The sequence below is a fragment of the Epinephelus lanceolatus genome, chromosome 3 (genome assembly GCF_041903045.1).
Source record: "Epinephelus lanceolatus isolate andai-2023 chromosome 3, ASM4190304v1, whole genome shotgun sequence".
Lineage (NCBI taxonomy): Eukaryota > Metazoa > Chordata > Actinopteri > Perciformes > Serranidae > Epinephelus > Epinephelus lanceolatus.
The window spans coordinates 22528487-22550669 of NC_135736.1; the positions used below are offsets into that span (position 1 = coordinate 22528487).

General features: G+C 40.8%; 2 protein-coding genes across 2 annotated transcripts; both read left to right on the forward strand.

Annotated features, from left to right (window-relative positions):
- Window positions 1–1827: 1827 nt before the first annotated feature.
- On the forward strand, window positions 1828–11205 carry LOC117254866 (perforin-1-like). The gene is made up of 11 exons (XM_078166147.1): window positions 1828–1985; window positions 4209–4300; window positions 5324–5612; window positions 5710–5789; window positions 6648–6693; window positions 7109–7251; window positions 7734–7872; window positions 7962–8042; window positions 8965–9461; window positions 9560–9653; window positions 9895–11205. The coding sequence occupies exons 3-11, from the start codon at window positions 5343–5345 to the stop codon at window positions 10105–10107; spliced, it is 1563 nt and encodes a 520-aa protein (XP_078022273.1). The 5' UTR covers window positions 1828–1985; window positions 4209–4300; window positions 5324–5342; the 3' UTR covers window positions 10108–11205.
- Window positions 11206–14485: 3280 nt separating this feature from the next.
- LOC117254638 (perforin-1-like) lies at window positions 14486–18746 on the forward strand. Its single transcript, XM_033623009.2, has 10 exons — window positions 14486–14575; window positions 14958–15246; window positions 15342–15421; window positions 15611–15656; window positions 16657–16793; window positions 16894–17032; window positions 17141–17221; window positions 17300–17796; window positions 17926–18019; window positions 18185–18746. The coding sequence occupies exons 2-10, from the start codon at window positions 14977–14979 to the stop codon at window positions 18395–18397; spliced, it is 1557 nt and encodes a 518-aa protein (XP_033478900.2). The 5' UTR covers window positions 14486–14575; window positions 14958–14976; the 3' UTR covers window positions 18398–18746.
- Window positions 18747–22183: the final 3437 nt, after the last annotated feature.

The following is a 22183-nucleotide window of genomic DNA, read 5'->3' on the forward strand; positions in this document are numbered from 1 at the left end:
GAGATCAGGAGAATCTCTGGCGTCTGCTGGATGCACACACACACCAAACCATTCAATTATGTGCAGTGGTACCATGAAGGATTAGGCAGGAGACGTCATCAGGCGAGTAGAAGATTCAAGGAGCCAGCGATGAATATGAGTAATCTCTGTGGCGAACACACAAAGGTGGTGTATGTGGCCACACAGCGAATCACTCCACAGCCAGGAAAAACACAGGCAGCCGATCAGCAAAACTCATGTACAGCTGTCAGGGAAAGACTCCACAAAGTCGAGGGGAACAGGCGAACAAACACTAGGAACGCAGAAGCAGAACTTGTGGTTGGGGACAGAAGGCTGAGGAGTTTTCCAGGAAGCAGGCAAAGCAGAGGAGTCGGATACAGGCAGGGTCAGCAACGAGGAGTCATTCCGAGAGTAAATGCTAGAGAGTCTTCTATGAGAATGACAAAGAACAATCTGGCAATGAGAGTCTGTGAGGCTGGAGTATATATACTGACAGAGTGAAATCAGGAGCAGGTGAACTGAGTTGCCTAGATGAGGTGGGCATGGTGGAACAGTAGAGGCAGGATATGTGTTGACAGATGATTGGCTGGCAGGTGGGAGTTGAAACGAGGCAGGGTGAGTGGAAATTTACCAAATGAGCAGAGTGACGGGCATGAATGACAGACCAGGAATACACACTGTGACAGAAAGTATCAAAACACTCACTCCACAGAAAAGTTGTGATGTCACAACTCTATAGACCCAATTACTGTGATGACTTCCTAGTAGATATGAATTGCAGAGATAATCAACAAACTTGATAATTTTGGTCGTCATTTTCAGCAATAACTGTAACGTTAAGGGATATATATTTAAACATGGTGGCCTGATCTATCTGACATTTCTGCTGTACTACTGTCCTGCTTTGCAAGCATCTATGATAACCCAAGTCAGAGTAAAATGTTGTTTGGTCATCTTAAAAATCAATATCAGTGTAGGAGCATACTATATTTGGAATATTTTCACTGCTACACACATGAACTGATCAAGGCCCTGGTAAACCAGCAAATACCATGTTCTATAATTACTGTTTGGAGTCTGGTGGCTTTGAGGTAATGGCCTCAGTTCACTGCCAGAAAAGGCTGTCTGATGGCAAGGTAAAGCGGTGAAAATATTCCAAGTATAGCCTAGGCTTAAACTGATATTAATTTCTGAAAATAAACTTGGATTAAGCCTGATTTTTCCCCATGGTTATGAAAAGTTACAACAGTTCCTCTTTCTGCCACAGAGAGGAACGTTTGTCCCAAAGCTTGCTGCTGTGTTTATCCCCTGCACCTATCCCCTCAGCTGTGTAGGTGACCACAAACGGAGTGACACTCCGAGACAGAGTGGGAGTGAGTAGCGTCCAATTTTGGAAAGGCCCTCTGACAGTGCAGATGTGCAAGACCCGCAAACACTGACCAATCAGAGCAGACTGAACTTTTTTTGGAAGGGGGGACCTAAAGAGACAGAGCACAAATATGGAGAGCTTCAGACAGAAGATGAATACAGGTATATTCAGCAGACAGTACAAGAAAATAAAGTATTTTTGACCATTAAAGCATTAATGGTAGAAATCCAAAATACAAGTGTTATGAGCATAATATGGGGCATTTAAAACCAGTGAATTCTGTTGGCAGCATTTTTCTTTTGACACGTTCTTCCAAGCGGGTTTATCTTCTGTTGTTGTTGTTTTCATATCCAAGGAATTTACTCCAAGGTCATTTCCTTAAACCTGGGCACGAGGGGCATTACCTGCTTAGTTTTTATTATCCTTATCTCTTCTGATTTGTTACTCCCTTTTTTCCTTTATTTCCTTATCACCCCCATTGAGATAATTCATAGGATAAAAAGCTCCATCCTCTGTTTATTCCTGATCAAAGAACAAAGGCTCTTTCTCTTGCTGGTTCTGATTCTGACGACTGGAAGAGGAGCAGAAACCTCAACTTTTTGGGCATTTGGAACAGGTAGAAAACTGTTTAAAGTGTTTCAGTACAATATCCTCAACAGTTTTTAGTAGAGCAGACTGATTAAATAATTTTAAAGACTTAAAACCAAAGATGCACCACTGCATGATACAGTAGACAGAGAGCATAATTTGAGCTCTGATGCTGGAAATTTATTCAATGAAAAGACAAAAAACTTCATTAGAATTCTTGTGAGGTTTATAGCTCCACATAGCATGTTGGGATTGGGTGGATTTGCGAAGATTAGGAATTATTTTGTCCTTTTTTTCTTTATCAGTGCAGGTGCACCAGAGTGGAATCACAGTTTGCATGTCAGTTGTGTAGTTTTCTTAAGTTGTGCCTCCCTCCTTCTGAGAGAGGACCATGCAGATGACAGGTGTGTTTATTGGGCATGATTCTGTATGCAGATGGATTTACTAATGTCAAAGTCATACCAGAGGCAAGACAGCATCTGTGAATTATTCTGATGCTGAACAAATGAATCAAAGTCCACATTTCCTACAGTCATGAAATTCCCGGAAGAGTTATGAAATTACAAAAACGGCTTTTCCTGGTCTCGAAATGGTTTGATATCAACAGAATGTTTTAGAAAAGTTTGTTCATAAAAATCTCAAAACATGTCTAACATTATGCAAAATACATTCCCTGTATTACTTAGCAAAAATCTAGTGCTGCGCTGCATGACCATTGAAATATCACTTGTATCACATGATACACATTAGTGTATGCAGCTAGTTGGTGGTGGAAATGTCAGTTGAACAAGTAAAGTTAGCAAGCACTAGGAGTTTGCTTACCTGCAAAAGCTTGAGAAGTACAATAATAATAATGTGGAGACCTATTTTTCCTTCATTAGATCCTTGGGTGATGACTTGGGGAACTTGACACTTGCAGTTGCAAAAATAAAAATAAGTTTAAAATTTTTTTCCAAAATAATGTAGTTTTGTTAAGTGGTTACATACATGTTCTTTGGGAGCCTTAGTGCCTCATTTAAGTTCATTATTAAGTGCCAAGTGAATAGAAAATGAGTAAAACGCTCCTACAAATAATGTATAGTTTTTGAACAACATGGCCTAAGGCAGAGGCAGATTGAAGCTGTGCCGCATGTAGAGTCTGCACCAAAACGTCTGACATTGGCAACATGGGTGAAGCTGCTCTGGTCAGCCATGCTAAAGGGAAAAAGTATCAAGACAACCAAAAGTCCGCTTCACAAACTGCCAGCGTCTGCACATATCTCATGCTTGGTGTAGCTAGACCAGATAGTGCTGCCAATTATATCAGAAGGAAAGTGAGCCAACACTCAACCAAACCACTGCCGGGAAATGGGATAAAATATTATGGAAAGTTTTTTAAAAATTCATCGGTAGTGTGTGGGAATCTTGAAAGTCAGTGACGTAGTGGTTGAGGGTATCAATAGCATAACAGTAATTGACAATAACCTTGCATTATGTCGGTCTTTAGGAATTAACATCTAAAAGTCATATTTCTTTAAGATGTATTCAAGTGATCACAATTGCACCACACCTTCCGGTTAAATTTGTTACAGTCCCAAAAAAAAGGTGCTACAATTTTCTCCACTGTGATCAGTTTATCTTAATACTCTGTATTTCACCCACAGCCAATACCAGAACAATTCTTACTCCCAACATGAGAACACAACAACAATAATAAACATCGTGTGCAGATATAGTTGGAAGGTGTGGCACTGCCAGGAACAGGCATATCACTACACATATCAAAGTTTTTATCTGGGCCATATTTCTAGAAACTGCTCATAAAATTAACACAACACATTATCACGTGGCGAGATGAAACAATGTAAAACATTAACAAGCAGTTACTTAGTGAGCCATTACTTCCTCAACCAGATAGTAACAGCATCCAATGAGGATGATAAACACACTCCTCACAATCGTGTGCACACAACAAAAGCTTCAACTTTAAGGGTAAAGGTTGGCATTAGTTCATATTTTTTTCTCATTGTCTGTAAGATCCAACAAAACACTAAAATTAACAAGTGTTAGTCTGTCTTTTGATGCTTTCCCTCTTCTCTACCCTGTCTGAAGCACTTAGCCTCAAGCTTACGGAATCCAACCGAACATGTCAGTTTTTAAAAATGGGTCATGGACTGTGTTCAATGCTGTTTTTGTTTGTTTATTTTGTTTTACTATAACAAAGCCTGTCTTAAATGTATTTTTTATCCCTCCTTTTTGCTGTTACCTGCAGACTTGACAGTCACTCTGCATCTTTGGCTGGCACACTCTCGTCAACTCCAAAAGATATATATACTGCAGTACTTGAGAGACCTTGCTGAAGAGGTAATGTTAAAAAAAAAAAAAAAAACATGTACAAAACTAATATTCAGAGAAATGAATAATGCCCACTTACTTCAGGGGTATTTATTCATGCAGATAATTTATTTTTGACAAAATTATCTTAAAGGTCCAGTGTTGAGGATTTAGGTTAATATATTTGCAGAAATGGTTTATAATTTTCATTACTATATTCTCTATATCTTATAATCAACCAAAAATGAAATTTGGCATGTTTTGTTACCTTAGAGTGAGCTGTTAATATCTACATATGTCCTCTTGTTCTACAGTAGTCCAGAATGGACAAACCAAACACTGGCTCTAGATAGGACCATCTCCATTTTTCACATCTGCCACTGTATACGTGCAACATGCTTGGCACTTGGGAGAAGTTTCAGTTGGTTGCAATCTGCAACCTCACCACTAGATGCCACTAAATCCTGCACACTCGACCTTTAAGTTCCAATTTCTAGCTTCTGTTTAAGCTTTCAAAAACATCTCATTATCAAAATATTGATGTGTGTTTATGTAAATGTATTTGTGTCTATTTATATTCATAGAAATATTCATAATCATATTCATTCAATCGACAACTCCAAAGTCCATCCATCAGTCCGGGTGTCATCCTGCATAGTACACTGTCCTGGAGGCCCACATCATGATTTATGTTGCTATGAAAAATAATCGTTATTGCCTTTCACGTACAACTCAGAGTGCTGCTACCCTTATTCATTGTTTGGTTACATCTCCTATCAGCCACCTGTATCATTACTAGAACCCCCTCCATAGATTGTGTACCTAATATTTATAATTACCATTTTTGTCTAGTCATTTTATTAACTTTCATTGCATATTATGGAACTGTCTGATTTTTGATCTATAAACACATTGCTGCTTGGTTTTTTTTTAGTTTTTTTTTTACTTCAGTATGAGTCTGAACATTGTTTTTTAGGAAAATCCTGCATAGCATATCTTTAATGATACTGATTTCCTTTTCTACTCTTTTTGTCTGTCTCTGAAATACTTCAGTATCTCTCTGACTCCAGCCATGCTCTCCTTTTCAACCCCACCCCTCCTCTACCTGAGCCTCCTGCTCTTTCTGTCACACCACTCCCCTGTTCTCGGCTGTCGGATTGGGAACCACAGCCAGTGTCAGTCTGCTCCCTTCGTACCAGGCCACAACCTGGTGGGAGAGGGATTTGATGTGGTCACCCTGCAGCGTAAAGGAGCCTACATGGTGAACGTGAAGACTTTCCTCACCCCAGATGGCACCTGTACTCTCTGCTCCAACCCTCTTCAAGGCAACAGCCTCCAGAAGGTAATTCCTAAATAAATATGAACTCTACAGCATCTTTACCTGTTGCACAAACTTTATTCATGAATGTTGATCATGGTCTTCTTAACTTTATTTTCAGCTGCCTGTCTCTGCAGTGGACTGGCGCTCATTCAGCCGATGCAATGCTGACCTCTACAGCAGTGTGCACACGTCCGTTAGGTATTGTATATCAGCCATGTTTATGTTTTATTGTCACTCCAGAGCAGGGGTGCTGTAGTTGCAGGAGATGTGGGACTGATTTTCCTCTCTTGTGCCATAGCTAAATTGAAATTGGCTCAATAAATTGGTTGAAAGACTGAACTCTGTATAAAAAAAATTGAGGCTCTTTGGAGGCCTTCCCACCCCTTAAATGCACAAAATGGCTAAGTCCACACCACACTAGGATTCGTCTTTAAATGCAGCCAACACTGAAAGAGTGAGCACCAACGTACGCTGTCATGTCTTTACCTCCCAAAAAGGGGAAGTAGGGGTTTAAAAAAAACAAAAGAAAGAAAGCAAAGTGACTTTGAAAAAGAAACAAATTCAATTAGTGTGAGAGAGACATGGATCAAACGAGGAAGCATGGGGGGCCACAGGGACTGCTTATGCATAGGGCCCAGAAATTTGTGCTACACCCCTGCTCCAAAACCTCAAGATTGGTCGATATGCACAAGTATTTAAGAGCAAGAGCACATAGCCTTGTGGCTCCTTAAATATAGCTCCCTATTTATTGTCCACAGATCACATCTCTCAGTTTCCTGTCTCAATCATAGCTTAACAGACTATATACCAGTGGTTCCCAACTGGTCCAGCCATGGGGTCCAGATTTCCTCTTAGTCATCAGTTCAAGGTCCACACAGTTTAATATATTCATAATGGTTTTGTTTTGGACATGTCATCAAGCTAGTTTGCTGTCTCTGTCAAGTAGCTGTCCGTCATTCAATCTCGCGACCCACCAGTTGGGAACCACTGCTCTATGCTGACCTTTGAAATGAAAGAGCTTTAATGGTGATTCTTTCCTGTAACTTGTGTCCACAGCTCACTGATTGAAACTTACACCTCCCAGGACAGTAAGGACTGGAAGGTAGGAGACTTATCACAGCCAGTGCTGATGATTATTATTGTTGTAATTGATAGATGTGTAGATGCTTTTTCTTGTTTACATTTTACCATTGGAGCGTCACCTTTTTCCCTGGAGAAACAAACACATCACAGTAAATAAAAACCTTAGACTGCAAGTTCTGTTTTGATTTTGGAGCACCTTGCTGCCCAAATACGATGCATATACAGTATATGAGTTTCATGACTCTTTACTTTAAAATAAAGTGTCCTTGATGTAAATCCTTAAAGCTAACAGAACAAGTACCAGTGTATCATTTAAAAGTGTTTGTGAATAAATGTTTTTTATAAATAAATGGTTATATTTAATACACATTATCATGGTCATTATGGGTGAATGTCAATGAGGTTTTTTTATTTATTCATTTTCATTCTATAAGGTTGGCCTAAATTTCGATAAGTTTGTGTCTGCCAACCTGGAGGTGGGAGGAACACGCTCCACTGCGTATAAGTTTGCTACAGAGAGGACCAGAGAGGACCGCTACTTCTTCAGCACTCACAGGGTCACCTGCAGCCACTATGGGTAGGGTGTGAAGACCCCTGCAAAGATTTTTCTGTGAAGTTTGTTAAAGGAATACTTTGCCTGCAAAATGTTTATTTATGTATCAGTTATGCACCACAAGTTAGCTTGAATTCGTGAAGGAAACATTTTCAAAGTCTGTGCTCAGTACATGAACACATGCACTTCACTAAAACATTACGATTTAAATCACATCAGTACAAACAGTCTCATGTACAGCCGAGTTGCGTGCCTGGGAACGTTTGAATGCATTTGAGCTCTGTTCAAGTGGAGCTCATATGCATGCTTGTGATCAGACACGCTACTCTTCTGCCAATCGTAGGTGGAGATTTTGGGAAGTACTAAGCATACAACTGGTTTACCTCAGAGGCAAATGAGAAAAAGTGTTTTCTTCAACAGTCAGTGAGTAATTGATATACAAATGGTCATTTTGCAGGTGAATTATTCTTTTAAGATAATTTACTAATCTGTTGCCCTGTGTCCAGTTACCGTGTGTCAAGCAGACCACCCCTCAGCTCTGAGTTCAGTAAAGATTTGGCAAGGCTGCCGGATCTCTACAACTCCTCCACCAGGGCTCTGTACAGTGAGCTCATACATACCTATGGCACACACTACATTCGGCAGGTAAAAACACACACACACACACACACACATATTTCACAAATTAAAAAAAGAAGATATTTCTTTCTCTACAACACTGTACTTCATTTCAGGTTTACCTCGGGGGGCGACTCAGGCGAGTCACAGCTGCACGAACCTGTTTGTCCTCACTGAATGGACTCTCATCAAGTGAGGTACATGTAGCACACAGGCCTGTACAGCACACACAGTAACCAGGTCTTTGCCACCACTGGGGTGTGAATGTGTTTGTGAGTGTGAGGCATTATGATGCTCTAGTCACTTTACTTCCATTTACAGTATTTTATTTGGCAGTATGGCTCTGTTCTGGGGCCTCTCTGCCTTTACTCTGGCCTACGCAGAAAGCATCTTCCACGTGCCTGTGTGGAAAGCCATAAGGTGGAGAGAGCAAACCTCCCTGCCCTTCCATGTGCTTACATGGAAAGCCTAAAGGCCCTGACACACCAAGCCGTCAACCAAAGTCGGGCCGTCGGTGAGCGTCTGTCGCCCTAGTTTTTGCGGTGTGTCCCGCACCGTCAGCACTTCGGCTTTGGCGTCGGCAGCTTTTCGGCCAAATGAGCATGTTAAATCAGCGGCGGAGCTTGTCGGTGAGAGAGATCACTCTGATTGGCTGGTCAGGTTTTATTTCCTCGCCCCTGTAGCGAGTGAATCTGCCTGTAGTGAAACCAGGGCTAACCGGTGCTTCTAGCGGAGTGTTAGCTGCAGCTTGACCGGAGCAAAGCACAGCCAGTTAGCCTCCGCTAGCCCCTGAGCTAGCCCCAGCTCTCCGTTTGGATCCCACCGGAGCACCAAGCCCTGGCTTGTTATTCAGGTTAAAGTGGGAAGACGCAAGAATAAGGCGCAAGAATAGGGCGCTCTGAATGAGATTCACCACTTGGTTGCATAGAAAGAAATCATGTGATCTATCAGCTGACTCCCTTCCATCAATCAGTTGACTGGGCTGTTTGAGATCAGCTGATGTAGCTGGGATGTGAGCTGAGCTTGACATCATGTCCTGCCTGAACTAACGGCACAATTAAACGCAGTCCATTAACAATTGACTATAAATAGCATCTTATTTCTCCCCCTGTCCTCCAGGTCCACTCCTGCTTATCACTGGGTCTCTCTGTAGGCCTCGGGAAGTTGAAATTATCTGGTAACCAACAGTATTGCAACAAGGTCCTACACAACCAGGACGTCTCCACCTCGTACAGTGCTGGTCTCCACCAACACTACACAGAGGTGGCAGGAGGGAATGGTTGGTTGGGGGAGTTTTCACTCACTCACAATGACTCCCTGGGCTACGGGAATTGGCTGAGCACCCTGAAGGACCACCCAGATATTGTTTCATACTCCCTCAGGCCAATGTATGAGCTGGTGCCAAATGAGACACAGAAGGCAGGGATGAAGGCAGCCATAGAGCAGTACTTAGCAGACAATGCTGTGAGAAAGTCACCCAAAGAACCATATTGCGGGTGGCACAATCCTAACCTGGCTTCCAACTGCTGTCCTCGAAAGACCTGGAGAGGAACACTTGTGGTGACAATCGTCCGAGGCTGGGATCTGAGAGGAGATTGGATTGGCAACACTGAGAGGTGAGTAGAGTGAGGCCAGGGACTGAGATCTAAAGGTGGTGTATCAAACAACAATATTAATCTACCTGTTGCTATTTGGTGTTTTCTCCTCTTCACAGCTATGCTAAGATGTGGTACGGATCCTTCTATCGCAGGATTCACATGATCCGCTCAAACTACCCCAGGTGGAATGCTCGTTATTATGTGGGCAAGGTACATACTCACAGATCAGCTCAAAAGATCACACTTCACACACAGAGAATAAAACCTTAAAAACATTATTCAGTAGAAAACTATGGTCGTAGACTACAGTTACTGTTCTATCATCCGTGTGTAGCTTAAGTCATCAAAACGTCAATCAGTCATCAGTGCTATTTCAATACCTTCATCCTGACTTGCCTGTATTAGTAAAAACTGTGATGTGTATATAAATCATTTTGTGTTTTTAATGAAGGTGGACACACACTTGGGTTTGAGGGTCCAAGTCTGGGACCAGGACGTGTGGCATGATGACCTTCTGGGATCATGTATGAAGTACCTGAGGCAGGGGACACACAGATTCACCTGCTGGGCAAAGAACGGCGGCTTTGAGGTCCGGTACACTCTGTACTGTGAGAATCACCTAACTGGAGACAGGTGTAACCGTTACAGACCCTCTCCACAGTGAGAGGCTGACTGTGCTGCTCACTTTTCTTTCTTCTGGATATGTTGATTACTTTCATTGAAGTGTCATTTGACACAATTCAGGGTTTATTTTGGAGACATTTGCTATCAGTGTTGTGTTTAGCAGTGGGGTTAAATCAGAGGTAAATTTGCATTATGAAACTGAAGTAACTGACTTAAAACAGTAGGCTGCTGTTTTGCGCATATTTACATATTTACACATATTTTGGTGCTACTGTTCACAAATGTCTCACTTTTGTGTTCAAGTTTACTGAAATCACATTTAGTCATCCCATTTTATAGCTGACGTTTTTATGTTAAAATGTTTTGTAGGGGCGTCGGTGGCTTAGTGTACAGCAGGCGCCCCATGTACAAGGCTGTTGCCGCAGCGGCCCGGGTTTGACTCCAGCCTGTGGCCCTTTCCCGCATGTCACTACCTCTGTCTCTCTCCCCCTTTCACACTTGTCTGTCCTATCCATTAAAGGCAAAAATGCCCCCAAAAATATCGTAAAAACAAAAATGTTTTGTAAATTTGTCATTAATAGTTTGCTGTTAGTCTTTTCAAAGGGGAACACAGGGAAAGTAATGTACAAAGTAGATATGTACACTATGCTGGACTGTAACCCACAAGAGAAAGGTAATTTAATTGCAGTAGGACTGATGTAATGAGATAAATGACTGAGGGGCTCATACATTTAAAGCTTCAATCATTTATTTTTAGATCACATGTTATGGTTAAATTCCCATACTGACTTATATGTACTTTGAAATGAAAAATCTTCATTTCAGCTGATTTTAATTGAAGATATAGACCAGTGAGCATAAACATTTTGATGTATGCATTAATAATAATCAGCTGCTGTGGTGGTGGGGCTGTTGATATTTCGGTTTCTATGTAAATTGCAAATAGAGACTGTCAAAACATGTGCTTCATATCCTTAAAATAACGCATGATTTAGAATTGTGTTTTTATACAGACGTAGGTACACATGTAATGTCTTTAGCACTTATGGTGACGTAAAATGCAAATTCTGTTTGTGCAAAATGCTCAAATGGCTTGACTTGACTGAACATAATAACCCAATAAATGACTAAGTAATAACTGTGTGTGTGTTTGTGTGAGAGAGAGGCAAACAGAGGGTGAGACACACATTAGTATCACTTTCAACGAGCTGTGTGACATTACAAGTCCCACCTAACACTACAATATGCACAAGCATCCTCAGGTAAAACTCACCTGATCCCTGTTCCCTGTGCTATATCTTGTTTTAATATTTTGTTTTAGATGGATCCAGATTTACAATTGAGGATGTGAGAACAGCCGTTAGGAGGAAAACACATTTTCAGCTTATGAGATTGATATTTTCAGCGTTTATAATTCAAGCAACTTTGTGCGAAGTGAGCTGCAGAGCTGTGTGATTCCTCTGATTTCATTCATTTGATTTAGTGTTCATAAAATATTCATTACTGCAGGTTTAATGATTATCTCCACAGCTTTAAAAGGACCACTGTGTATGGTTTAGGGGGGTTTATGAAATCTAATACTCATAACTGTTTTCATTAGTGTATAATCAATCTAGGAATCTCGGCTATCATCTAACGTCATAAAGCCTCTGGGAGCGGGGCCAATATTTCAGGTTGATCCAATGTAGCCAGCAGATATCCAGGCCAAGACTTCCTCTTCTGCATGCCGGTCATTTCCGGTAATCTCCATAAAATGATATCAACATACGAATGCAGATTTAAAAGGATAAAAAACATAAGATATAAAGCTAAATTATCATCAGACAATATCCAATGTGTTCTGAGGTTGTATTTTGGCCAATGCGTTATGCCTCTCTACATGAACTGTTTACCTGCCATTCAAATGTAATTGGTCAATAGTACTTAGACTACAAACAGAAATCAAGGGCCTTATTCACAAAGCTGAGAAAATTCCTTAAATTATGACTTTGTTTTTTTTTTAGAATTTGCCATGCAAGTTATGACTAGGTCCTGGTAAAGAGAAAGGTTGTTCACAAAGCATCTTAGCCCTTAAGAGAGGAAGGGTTAGGAGTAGGGAGGAGGACTTTAAAGAGGCCTAAGAGTTTCTTAAGTGCAGAGAAAATGGTGGAAACACAAAGGTAGGAGAAATATTCTCCAGATGCCGAGTGATCACACTAACAATGACAACTGTCTCATGTTGTGATGCAGTTCATCTCTTTTCCACTGGGTGTCCACATCTTGCAGGCGGACAAAAGGACAGTCACGTTGTTGAAAATGACACTTGCACTGGTGTCTGATTCAGGCGCACATATAAATCATATGTGAAATTGATTTAGTGTATTTAGGTCATACACCAACCTGTTTGTCTGCTCTGTCGTTTCTGGGAAACAAAAACAAGTGAAATGCTTGTAAGTCATATCAAAGACAGCTGTGATTAAACCCCCTTTTGTCAGACATGTAGCTGGTATGCACCACTGGAATGTTCGGATGGTGTGCAATCATACATGGTGCTCTGCTGCTCTCAGCACATGATTTTTAAGAACCCCTGGAGCAACGCACACATACTGCAGTTGTGTTTGAGTTCCCAGCAGCAGCAGGTGCAGGTCACACACACACACACACACACACACACACACTGTTACAGTGTGTTACACACTATTTCCTTCCTTTAAATGCAATAAGAGATGCATATGCACACAGCCTATTAGAGGAGCTTCAGTTTTTGGCACCTCTGCGTTCTTTTTATCCCCAGAGGTTTCTCCTTGATTGAGGCATCAAAATTTGTAAACATAAGACTTCAGTCCAATTCATTACCTTAATTCCAAAGATTCAAAATAAATCTGATCTGTTTGGGACGTTGTTTTTACGGAATCGTAGCTTTGACCCTCTGGTTCCCCTGAGTTAACACCGTTCACATACAACATCTTGATCGCACCCTGCTGGCTGGCTGCAGTGTAGATCATAAACCAAAAGAATTCATATGCTAATTATGACAAAAGTGATGACATTTCATATCCAAAAGGTCAAAGGGTCAACTTCACTGTGACATCAGAATGTCTGGCCATTATTCAACACCATATCTCAGGAACAGGAGGGGAGACATTTGTTCAGGTACTGAATTGGTGACACTAATCTTGGGCGTCATTTTTAGACTGTGTGGACTGTATAGATCGTCTGTGCTGTTAGGTTGAAGATGTGTGCGAAGCATTCATGATTAAGAAGTAAAACAGTGCAGTTGATATAAAGCTAAATCATTCTCAGACGATAGACGATGGGTTCCGAGATTGCATTTCAGCAAATGTATTCTGCCTTACAGGCCCTCACAGACTGTTTACCTGCTGCTCACATGTAATTGGTCAATACTATTACAAACCAGGACACTTCAGATACCAAAGCCTTGTCCCATCACCTACAAATTCTGCAAACATATTCTACTGCTAGCATGGCTGACCACCCCCCAAACTCTGGATCATTTACAATAGAGAAGTCAGTGTGGTGCAAACTCCCTCTTGGGTTGTAGATACCTAAATTATGAGTGCAGAGCAGAGTTTGACAAGAAGACAGCTCTGTTTTCCTCAGTGCTGGACCAGATATGTCTTAGAGAGAAAATTATAATGTATATTTTGGATCATTTTGAGTTTGAAAATTGCAAATTAAATCTTCTAAATAGTATTCTGGCTCAGTGTCAACATACACTCAGTCACCCCAACAAACACCCACTCATTGTTCTTTCGTGATGGGATTTCTCCAAAGTCATGCTACTCACTGCAAAGGAAAACCCAAAATGACACTTGAAGAAGAACAACATGTTTGTGTGTGTGTGTGTGTGTGTGTGTGTGTGTGTGTGCACGTATGCATTAATAGGTCACATACTGTGATTGTCAATCATCATGTGCAATGACAGTTCAATGGATTAACTCTAGTTTGAAAAAACATACTTTCTCTTTTCACCTGAATGTTTTCTGATCCTGTTTAAAACCTTCTGTATTAAACGTTTATACCAAAAAGAAATATATTTTTTTTCAACATAAATCTAGAACATAACTTTTCATAACTTTAGAGTCTAATTCCAATTTCATTGCATGTCAAGATTTTATGCCATACAACCTGTAATTCATAACATTTGACAGGATTAATCGAGGATGGAGGCTGAATAGTACAATTTCAAGTTTCTGATAATAATGAAAAATGTTGCCACTCAAGCTTGTCAATCCAAATTTATGGGAAGATATGATCTTTGCAGCCCCATTTCCCCGAAAGGTGCAATGTGGTTTGTCCTGTTTAAGTTTTGTTTTTATTCTTGGCACATGCAGTGTCTCTGAGAATAATAACCCCTCCTCACGGGACACACTGTATAAAAGTGCTGTTAACCTGCAGAATCGACAGTGTCACCACATCCTCGGCTGACACACCCTCCTCATCTCCAGCTCACTTGAAAGAGCCACACTGCGTGAAGTCTGTGAGAAACTCTGCTAAGGCCTGAACAGGTAATCTTGCTTTTCATAAATAATCAACATTTCAACAAAATTACAAAAATAAGTTTGGTTTGGGTGGAAGTTTATTTTATTTGCAAAGATTGTGAGATATTATTTGATTTATTTTATTATTAGATTAAATCAAATTGTGTTAAGTGACTGTCTGAGGACTTTTGATATATTTCTAGAAAACTAGTCGGGTTTTTTGTTGTTTTTTGAGAAATAATGACAGCTTAAATTGACATTTTCATCCCCATAGAGTGTCATGGAAGAAACAGAAATACTCACTAAGTCTATTCGCCAGAAAATTTGCAGTTCTTAAATTCATTACAGCTTAAATTCTACTGACTGATTTCCTTTTCTACTCTCTTTGTCTCTCTCTGAAATACTTCAGTATCTCTCTGACTCCAGCCATGCTTTCCTTTTCGACCCCACCCCTCCTCTACCTGAGTCTCCTGCTCTTTCTGTCACACCACTCCCCTGTTCTCGGCTGTCATACTGGGACCAGCAGCCAGTGTCAGTCTGCTCCCTTCGTACCAGGCTACAACCTGGTAGGGGAGGGATTTGATGTGGTCACCCTGCGGCGTAAAGGAGCCTATGTGGTTGACGTGAACACTTTCCTCACCCCAGATGGCACCTGTACTCTCTGTGCCAACCCTCTTCAAGGCGACAGCCTGCAGAAAGTAATTTAAATCAGCAAGGCAGAAAGACACAGTAACACGCACTCTGACACACACACTGTTAACATGTTAAACATGTTCTCACCTTTTACTTTCAGCTGCCAATGTCTGCAGTGGACTGGCGTGCATTCAGCAGATGCAGTACTCATGTCTACAGCAGTTACCACACCTCCGTCAGGTATCCTGTGATATAGAAATCATTACCACTCAGAGATTTGTAACCTTTTTTACATTTTAACATATTGTTCCAGTTCAGTCAATACTTCTCAATATATGCCACCTTTAGTAATTATTACTGATGTCTTTTTATTTTCTGAAGGAAAAAGAAATCCAAACAAAATTAATGTTGAGTATTTTGTGTCCACAGCTCACTGGTCAAAACAGTCACCTATCAGGACAGTTACGACTGGAAGGTAGGAACGCTTCACAGCTATTGTTAGAGGATATGTACTTATTATATTACTTTTATTGTAATGCACTGTATGCACTTAGCCTGCGTTGAGTCAGTATATTCATATGGAATTATTTGTTCCATAAACAGAGAGTCATTTCACACATTTCACACGTTATTTGAAAATTACCAGCTTTTGCTATCACACTGAGGATTTAGAGTCCCACAGGCTCAACTGAACAGGTTGAGGAACTCATCTGGTCCTCAGTCTGTCAACCTATGAAAGTAGCCTAGGTAGCCTCCGTGTACGTGGGTGGTCGAACACTAAATGTAATAGGAATGATTAACATGTTGCACTGCGTCCACTTTTGTATAATGTCTGGTGTGATCTGCAGCATTTCTGTTATGGTTTTGTTGTTTGGTTAAATGTTGTTTTGTATTTTTGTATTTCTGAGAATTTGTGTGAAACAGTTGACATCCTGGGACTCAAGACAAATTTAAGATTTTTTTTCTGTCTATAACGTGAAATCAAATCAAATCACATCACAGCTACTGAGAAATCTTTTTTCTCATTACAGTAAAATATGGAGCTATCTAGAAATGTAGATATTTTTTAGTTTTATTTGCGTTTTCAGAGATCAGTCAACAATTTCAATTTTCAGTTTCAATTCTTTCATTGCTTTCAGCACTAAAAGCAACATTTTATAGACCTCTCAATGGTCACAAGGTGGATGGCAGCTGGAAGCTCAACTGGCAGAGGTGTGCAGCACATGTAGACTGAGCAGCAGTCTGTTTTCCAGTTTGACCTGTGGCCCTTTGATGCATGTTCTCCCCTTTCTGCCCTTTCTGTCTGTCCAGTCAAATAATGGCTGAATGGCCTTCATTAGATAAAATTAAAGCTATCAGCATGGCTACATGTTATCACTAGTGAGTTGGAAAGTAAGCTATTTGTACTGACCCTTTAATGAGCATTGTGTTTTATGTTGGCACATCAAGTAGCTAATGCCTCCCTTTTTTATCAGTTGGGACTGGATTTCAAGAAGTTTGTCAACCTGGAGGTGGGGGGAACACGTTCTGTTGTGTACAACTTTGCTACAGCCAGGAGCCAAGAGGACCGCTACACCTTCAGCACACACCGTGCCACCTGTAGACATTATAGGTAAGGTGTGAAGATCCGCAGCCACATCCCCACAGAATGTCAGATTTGTCATGTAATTTAGAAGCAAAGTTAACTTGCTATTTTGTCTTTTTGTGTTTAGTTACCGTGTGTCGAACACACCGCCCCTCAGTAAAGAGTTCCTCAACGATTTGAAGGGACTGCCCAGTTACTACAACCCCTTCACCAAGGGCCTGTACAGACAATTCATAGATACCTATGGCACACATTATGTCCGCCAGGTTAAAACACACACACACACACACACACACACACCACACCACTTTTATTTTCTTACTTCACAGGAATAAATATTTTTGTGTCAACAACATTATCGTATGTAATTTCAGGTTTATCTTGGGGGGCGATTCAGGCGAGTCACAGCTGCACGTACCTGTTTGTCCTCACTGAATGGACTCTCCTCATACCAGGTAGCACACATGTCAAGGGAAGGCAGTAAATACATTTTGTATCACAAATAACATCTAATATCCTCTCCTTTCATCTAGGTGTACAAGTGCTTGTCAGATGGTGTCAAAGTAGGCCTGGGGAAATACAAACTGAATGCAAATTATAACTCTTGCAACAAAGTCCTACAGAACCAGGACGAGTCCACGTCTTACAGCTCTGGTCTCCACCAACACTACACTGAGGTGGTAGGAGGTAGGGGTTGGGTGGGTGAGTTTTCTCTCACCCATAAGGACTCCCTGGGCTACCAAAAGTGGCTGAAAACCCTCAAGGATCACCCTGACGTTGTTCAGTATTCCCTCAGACCACTTTACCAGCTGGTGACATATGGGTCAAAAAGGACAGGACTGAAGGCTGCCACAGAACAGTACTTAAGAGAAAACGCCCTCAGCCCCTCATCTAGCCCACCTTACTGTGGAAACAGTGACCCTAACCTGGCCTCCAACTGTTGTCCTAAACAGGCCTGGAGAGGAACACTGGTGGTGACTGTTGTCAAAGCCTGGGGTCTGAAAGGAGATCTATTTGGCAAGACTGATGCGTACGTAGAGAAAGAGGGAGAGGGTTGAGGTCTTGGCACAGTGGGCACTATGAACATGATTTATCACAGTCAAATGTGAAATAATTAGCCTAATTTATTTTCTTTGTGCCTGCTTTATCCACTTAACAGGTATGCTCAGCTGTGGTTCGGTTCCAGCTACCGCAGGACTCATGTGGTCAAGTCAAACAGCCCTTACTGGAATGTTCAGTATAATCTGGGCAAGGTCAGTAAATCTTCTCAGGCTTCATTAGGCAAAGACCACTACAAGCATTTTGCACGAGTGCATATACATAGTGTTCAGGATCAGATTAATTGCTTGGTAGATCAAATTTGATACTTTAAGGATATATTTATAAATAACTTTTTTTCCTCTTTAATCTTTATGAAGGTGGACACACACTTGGGTCTGAAGGTCGAGGTCTGGGACAAGGACCCGGGCAGGGATGATCGTCTTGGATCATGTGTGAAGTACCTGAGGCAGGGGACTCACACACATGTGTGCCCCACTAAAAAAGGTGCCTTCCAATTCAAGTACACTCTGACCTGCGACCGTCACCTCACTGGAGACAAGTGCAACCAGTACAAACCATCTCCACAGTGACAGACACATTTAGAGTGATTACTTTCATTGAACACAATTCAAGGGTTTTTTGGAGACATTCGCTGTCAGCATTGTGTTTGGCAGTGGGGTTAAATAGAGGTAAATTTGCATTATGAAACTGAAGTTTTTGACTTGAAAAAAAAGACCTGATTGTGACCAAATAGGCTGTTTTGTGCCTGTTTTTACCAACATTAATTATGAAATAATTGAGATTTAGTTGCTGATTAAACCATAGGTATAATCGTAGGTTTCAGTTTGGAATTTTGGTGGTGGGATTATCCTTTGGTTTTTATTTGAGTCACAGATTATGTCTTTATGGTTACGGTTAAAATCTTTGTAATGTCTACTATAAGAGCAGCATTTTTGTGTCCTTTCTCATGCAAATAAAGCCTGTGAAAACATCAGCTGTGTCTTTAAGTACTTTAAGTGTCTTCAGGGTTAAAGAAAAGACTGATTTAGAATTGCAATATGCAAAGCATCTAAAATGTTACAATCTTTTACATTATATCCATTTATAACAGTCTTTAATGAACCACTTTGCAAAACAGAATCAGAATTTCCTTTATTGTCATCATACTTGGTGCATGACGAAATTGCAGCAGCTTCCACAGTACAGTGCATGATCAAGTAAAAAAAATTGATAAAATCTGTACAAAAGTAAATAGTATAAAAGAATAGCATAGAAATAAAGGAGTTAAATAAAAAGAATACACAATAATATACAATGATACACATCCAAAAGTTCTAGTCCGGTAGTGCAAGGTAAAGTAAACAGACATTGCACACTGTCATTGATGTAAACAGTTGTTACCAGTGTAAACAGTTCGCAATTTAACAGGTGATAAAAGCAGCAGTGATTAGAGTGAGGAGTTTAGAGTTCTAATGGCCCAAGGATAAAAACTGTTTTTAAGTCTGTTTTTCCTGCATTTCAGGGACCTGAACCGCCTTCCTGATGGCAGCAGGTTGAACAGACAAGCAGGCAAGTGAAACAGTGAGAAAGTTCAACTCCTCTGCTTGTGGCCTTCCGAGGCACAGGCTCAGTCCAAGAGCTCCTGCAAGCCACACCAAAGCAAAAAGCAAGAGAGTCTCTGACGTCTGCTGGATGCACACACACACACCAAACAGTTTAATTATGTGCAGCGGCGTCATCAGTCGAGCAGAGGATTCAAGGAGCCGGCGATGAATATGATATGATATGAGAGTCTGTGAGGAAGGAGTACGTATGAGTGTGTGAAATCAGGAGCAGGTGAACTGAGTTGCCTAGATGAGGTGGGCATGGTGGAACAGTAGAGGCAGGAAATGTGTTTATAAGTGATTAACTGGCAGGTGGGAGTTGAAACGAGGCAGGGTGAGTGGAAATTTACCAAATGAGCGGAGTGACTGGCATGAATGACAGACCAGGAATACACACTGTGACAGAAAGTATCAAAACACTCACTCCACAGAGAATTGCACACAGTCCTTATTCAGAAAGTGTGCCTTAAAGTCAAAAAGTATTTTCTACCATTAAAGCATTAATGGTAGAAATCCAAAATACAAGTGTAATGAGCATAATATGGGGCATTTAAAACCAGTGAATTCTGTTGGCAGCATTTTTCTTTTGACAAATTCAAGTGGGTTTATCTTCTGTTGTTGTTTTTATATCCCAGAAATTTACTCCAAGGTCATTTCCTTAAACCTGGACATGAGGGGCATTACCTGCTTAGTTTTTATTATCCTTATCTCTTCTGATTTGTTACTCCCTTTTTTCCTTTATTTCCTCATCACCCCCATTGAGGTAATTCATAGGATAAAAAGCTCCATTCTCTGTTTATTCCTGATCAAAGAACAAAGGCTCTTTCTCTTGCTGGTTCTGATTCTGACGACTGGAAGAGGAGCAGAAACCTCAACTTTTTGGGCATTTGGAACAGGTAGAAAACTGTTTAAAATGTTCAGTACGATATCCTCAACAGTTTTTAGTAGAGCAGACTGATTATTGATTTTAAAGACCTAAAACCAAAGATGCACCACTGCATGATACAGTACACAGAGAGCATAATTTAGGTCTTTTGTGGATGATGCACCCCATGATCGGGGATGTACCATGCCAGGGTTTTACTGATATCTTCAACTGGAATCTTTTCTGCATCTCCGTGGGTTATGGTCTCATCCATGAAGGTCTTGTAATCTTTATAGTACTGCTTGTTTCTTTTCAGCTTCCTTTCCAGGCATTTGAGACGGTGGATGGCACACACCTTGTTGTCTGGTAAGTTGGGTCTCTCTTCCTTGAACGGCAGTGGCATCTCATAGTAACCATCATCCTTGAGTCTGATGCCCTTTTCCATCTTTGACAGGAATTTGAGATCCTCTTGAGATATGTTGCCGTCTTCTGAAACTCTTTCCTCAAAATCAGCTTCCAGCACCTTGATAACTTCTTCAGGTGATACTACTTCCTTTATTTGTGTTCTACAGACATAGCGCACATCACTTGTGAGGTTTAAAGAGGATTGAAGAACTGGTGTCACCTGCTTCACGATGACCTGGTGGCTTACGCCAGTGGCGTCTTCATAATCGAGACATGGGTTGCCATAGCCAACTACAATCCAACCCAAGCCCCTCTTCAGTGCGAAAGGCTGATTTTCTTCACCAGGCACCACTTGTCTTGGGATGAGAGCTTGTCGACAGTGGTAGCCAATTAGCAAGCCGACATCACAGCTTTGCTGAGGAACTATCTCATCTGAAATGTGTTCAAGACGAGGCCATGCCTTCGCTGTCACCCCTAACCCACCAACTCCCTGATTTTGATGCTCCTCAGTCTAAGGCCATTGCTATGGCGTTCCCTAGCAACGGAGCAGCAGAGCAGCGATGATACCTCAAGAAATAAACACAGCAGAATTTTGTTGATTGACCAATCAGAATCACGTATTTAAAAGGGCCATGTTCTAAATAAACAATAAATTATAACCACTGTTTCCATGGATATGTACTCATATTTGGAGACTTTAATTAAATCTAACCAATAATGAAGGTGCGTTTCTATTTATTTACATTTAAATTGCAAATATGTGTCTCTGAAACTGAAAATTTGCCTTTAGGGACATCATTTAAAGAACAAACAAAAAATGAATTACCAATGAAAAAAATATTTTACAGTCATTATTTTGTGTTCATGTTAGGAGAGAGACCACATATTGTATGATAAAAGTTTTCATAATAAACATTTTTTTTTTTTTAAGTAAAATATTAAGACTTTTTTCATGGGGACGAAAAACTCACCAATAGCCAGGAATGACCCAGTTCCGGCGTTATGCACGTATAATTATCACATTTCTTCACCATATGAAAATTAATTTAAACCAAAAAATACCCTGGTTACTACGAACGAGGGGCTAAATCTGGGTTGCTTCTTCCTTATCTTCGTCTTCCTCCTTCTTCTGTACATTTACACATTTACTATTCAGACTTAGGTAGAGCACTCGTTTGACGTTGTGGACCTTCTGGCAAGGTGCATTGGTTTATTATGACGTGCGGAGCACCTAGGTCGAGAGTAATTAGTTCCGCCCTGTAAATACTGCATACAGGTAGGAGTAGGAACCAAAATAGGGAGAATAAACAAATCGAAACTAAGTGAAAACGTGAGGCAGTTACAGTGGAGGTATTGTTTTGTGCATATTTCATGGAAATGCATTTCCTGTAAACCTTTAAATTTATGCTTTTTGTGCTGTTTTTGTTTGTTAGTTTTGTTTGACTAAAACACACCCTGTCTTAAATGTATTGCTATCCCTCCTTTTTGCTGTTACCTGCAGA

Bases quoted from the DNA above. Each gene is read 5' to 3' on its own strand.
- LOC117254866 (XM_078166147.1), top strand. From the start codon at position 5,343: ATGCTCTCCTTTTCAACCCCACCCCTCCTCTACCTGAGCCTCCTGCTC. The intron at 5,613-5,709 runs GTAATTCCTAAA...CTTTATTTTCAG, and splicing joins AAGGCAACAGCCTCCAGAAG to CTGCCTGTCTCTGCAGTGGA. The intron at 9,654-9,894 runs GTACATACTCAC...TTTTTAATGAAG, and splicing joins CTCGTTATTATGTGGGCAAG to GTGGACACACACTTGGGTTT.
- LOC117254638 (XM_033623009.2), top strand. From the start codon at position 14,977: ATGCTTTCCTTTTCGACCCCACCCCTCCTCTACCTGAGTCTCCTGCTC. The intron at 15,247-15,341 runs GTAATTTAAATC...TTTTACTTTCAG, and splicing joins AAGGCGACAGCCTGCAGAAA to CTGCCAATGTCTGCAGTGGA. The intron at 15,422-15,610 runs GTATCCTGTGAT...TTGTGTCCACAG, and splicing joins AGTTACCACACCTCCGTCAG to CTCACTGGTCAAAACAGTCA.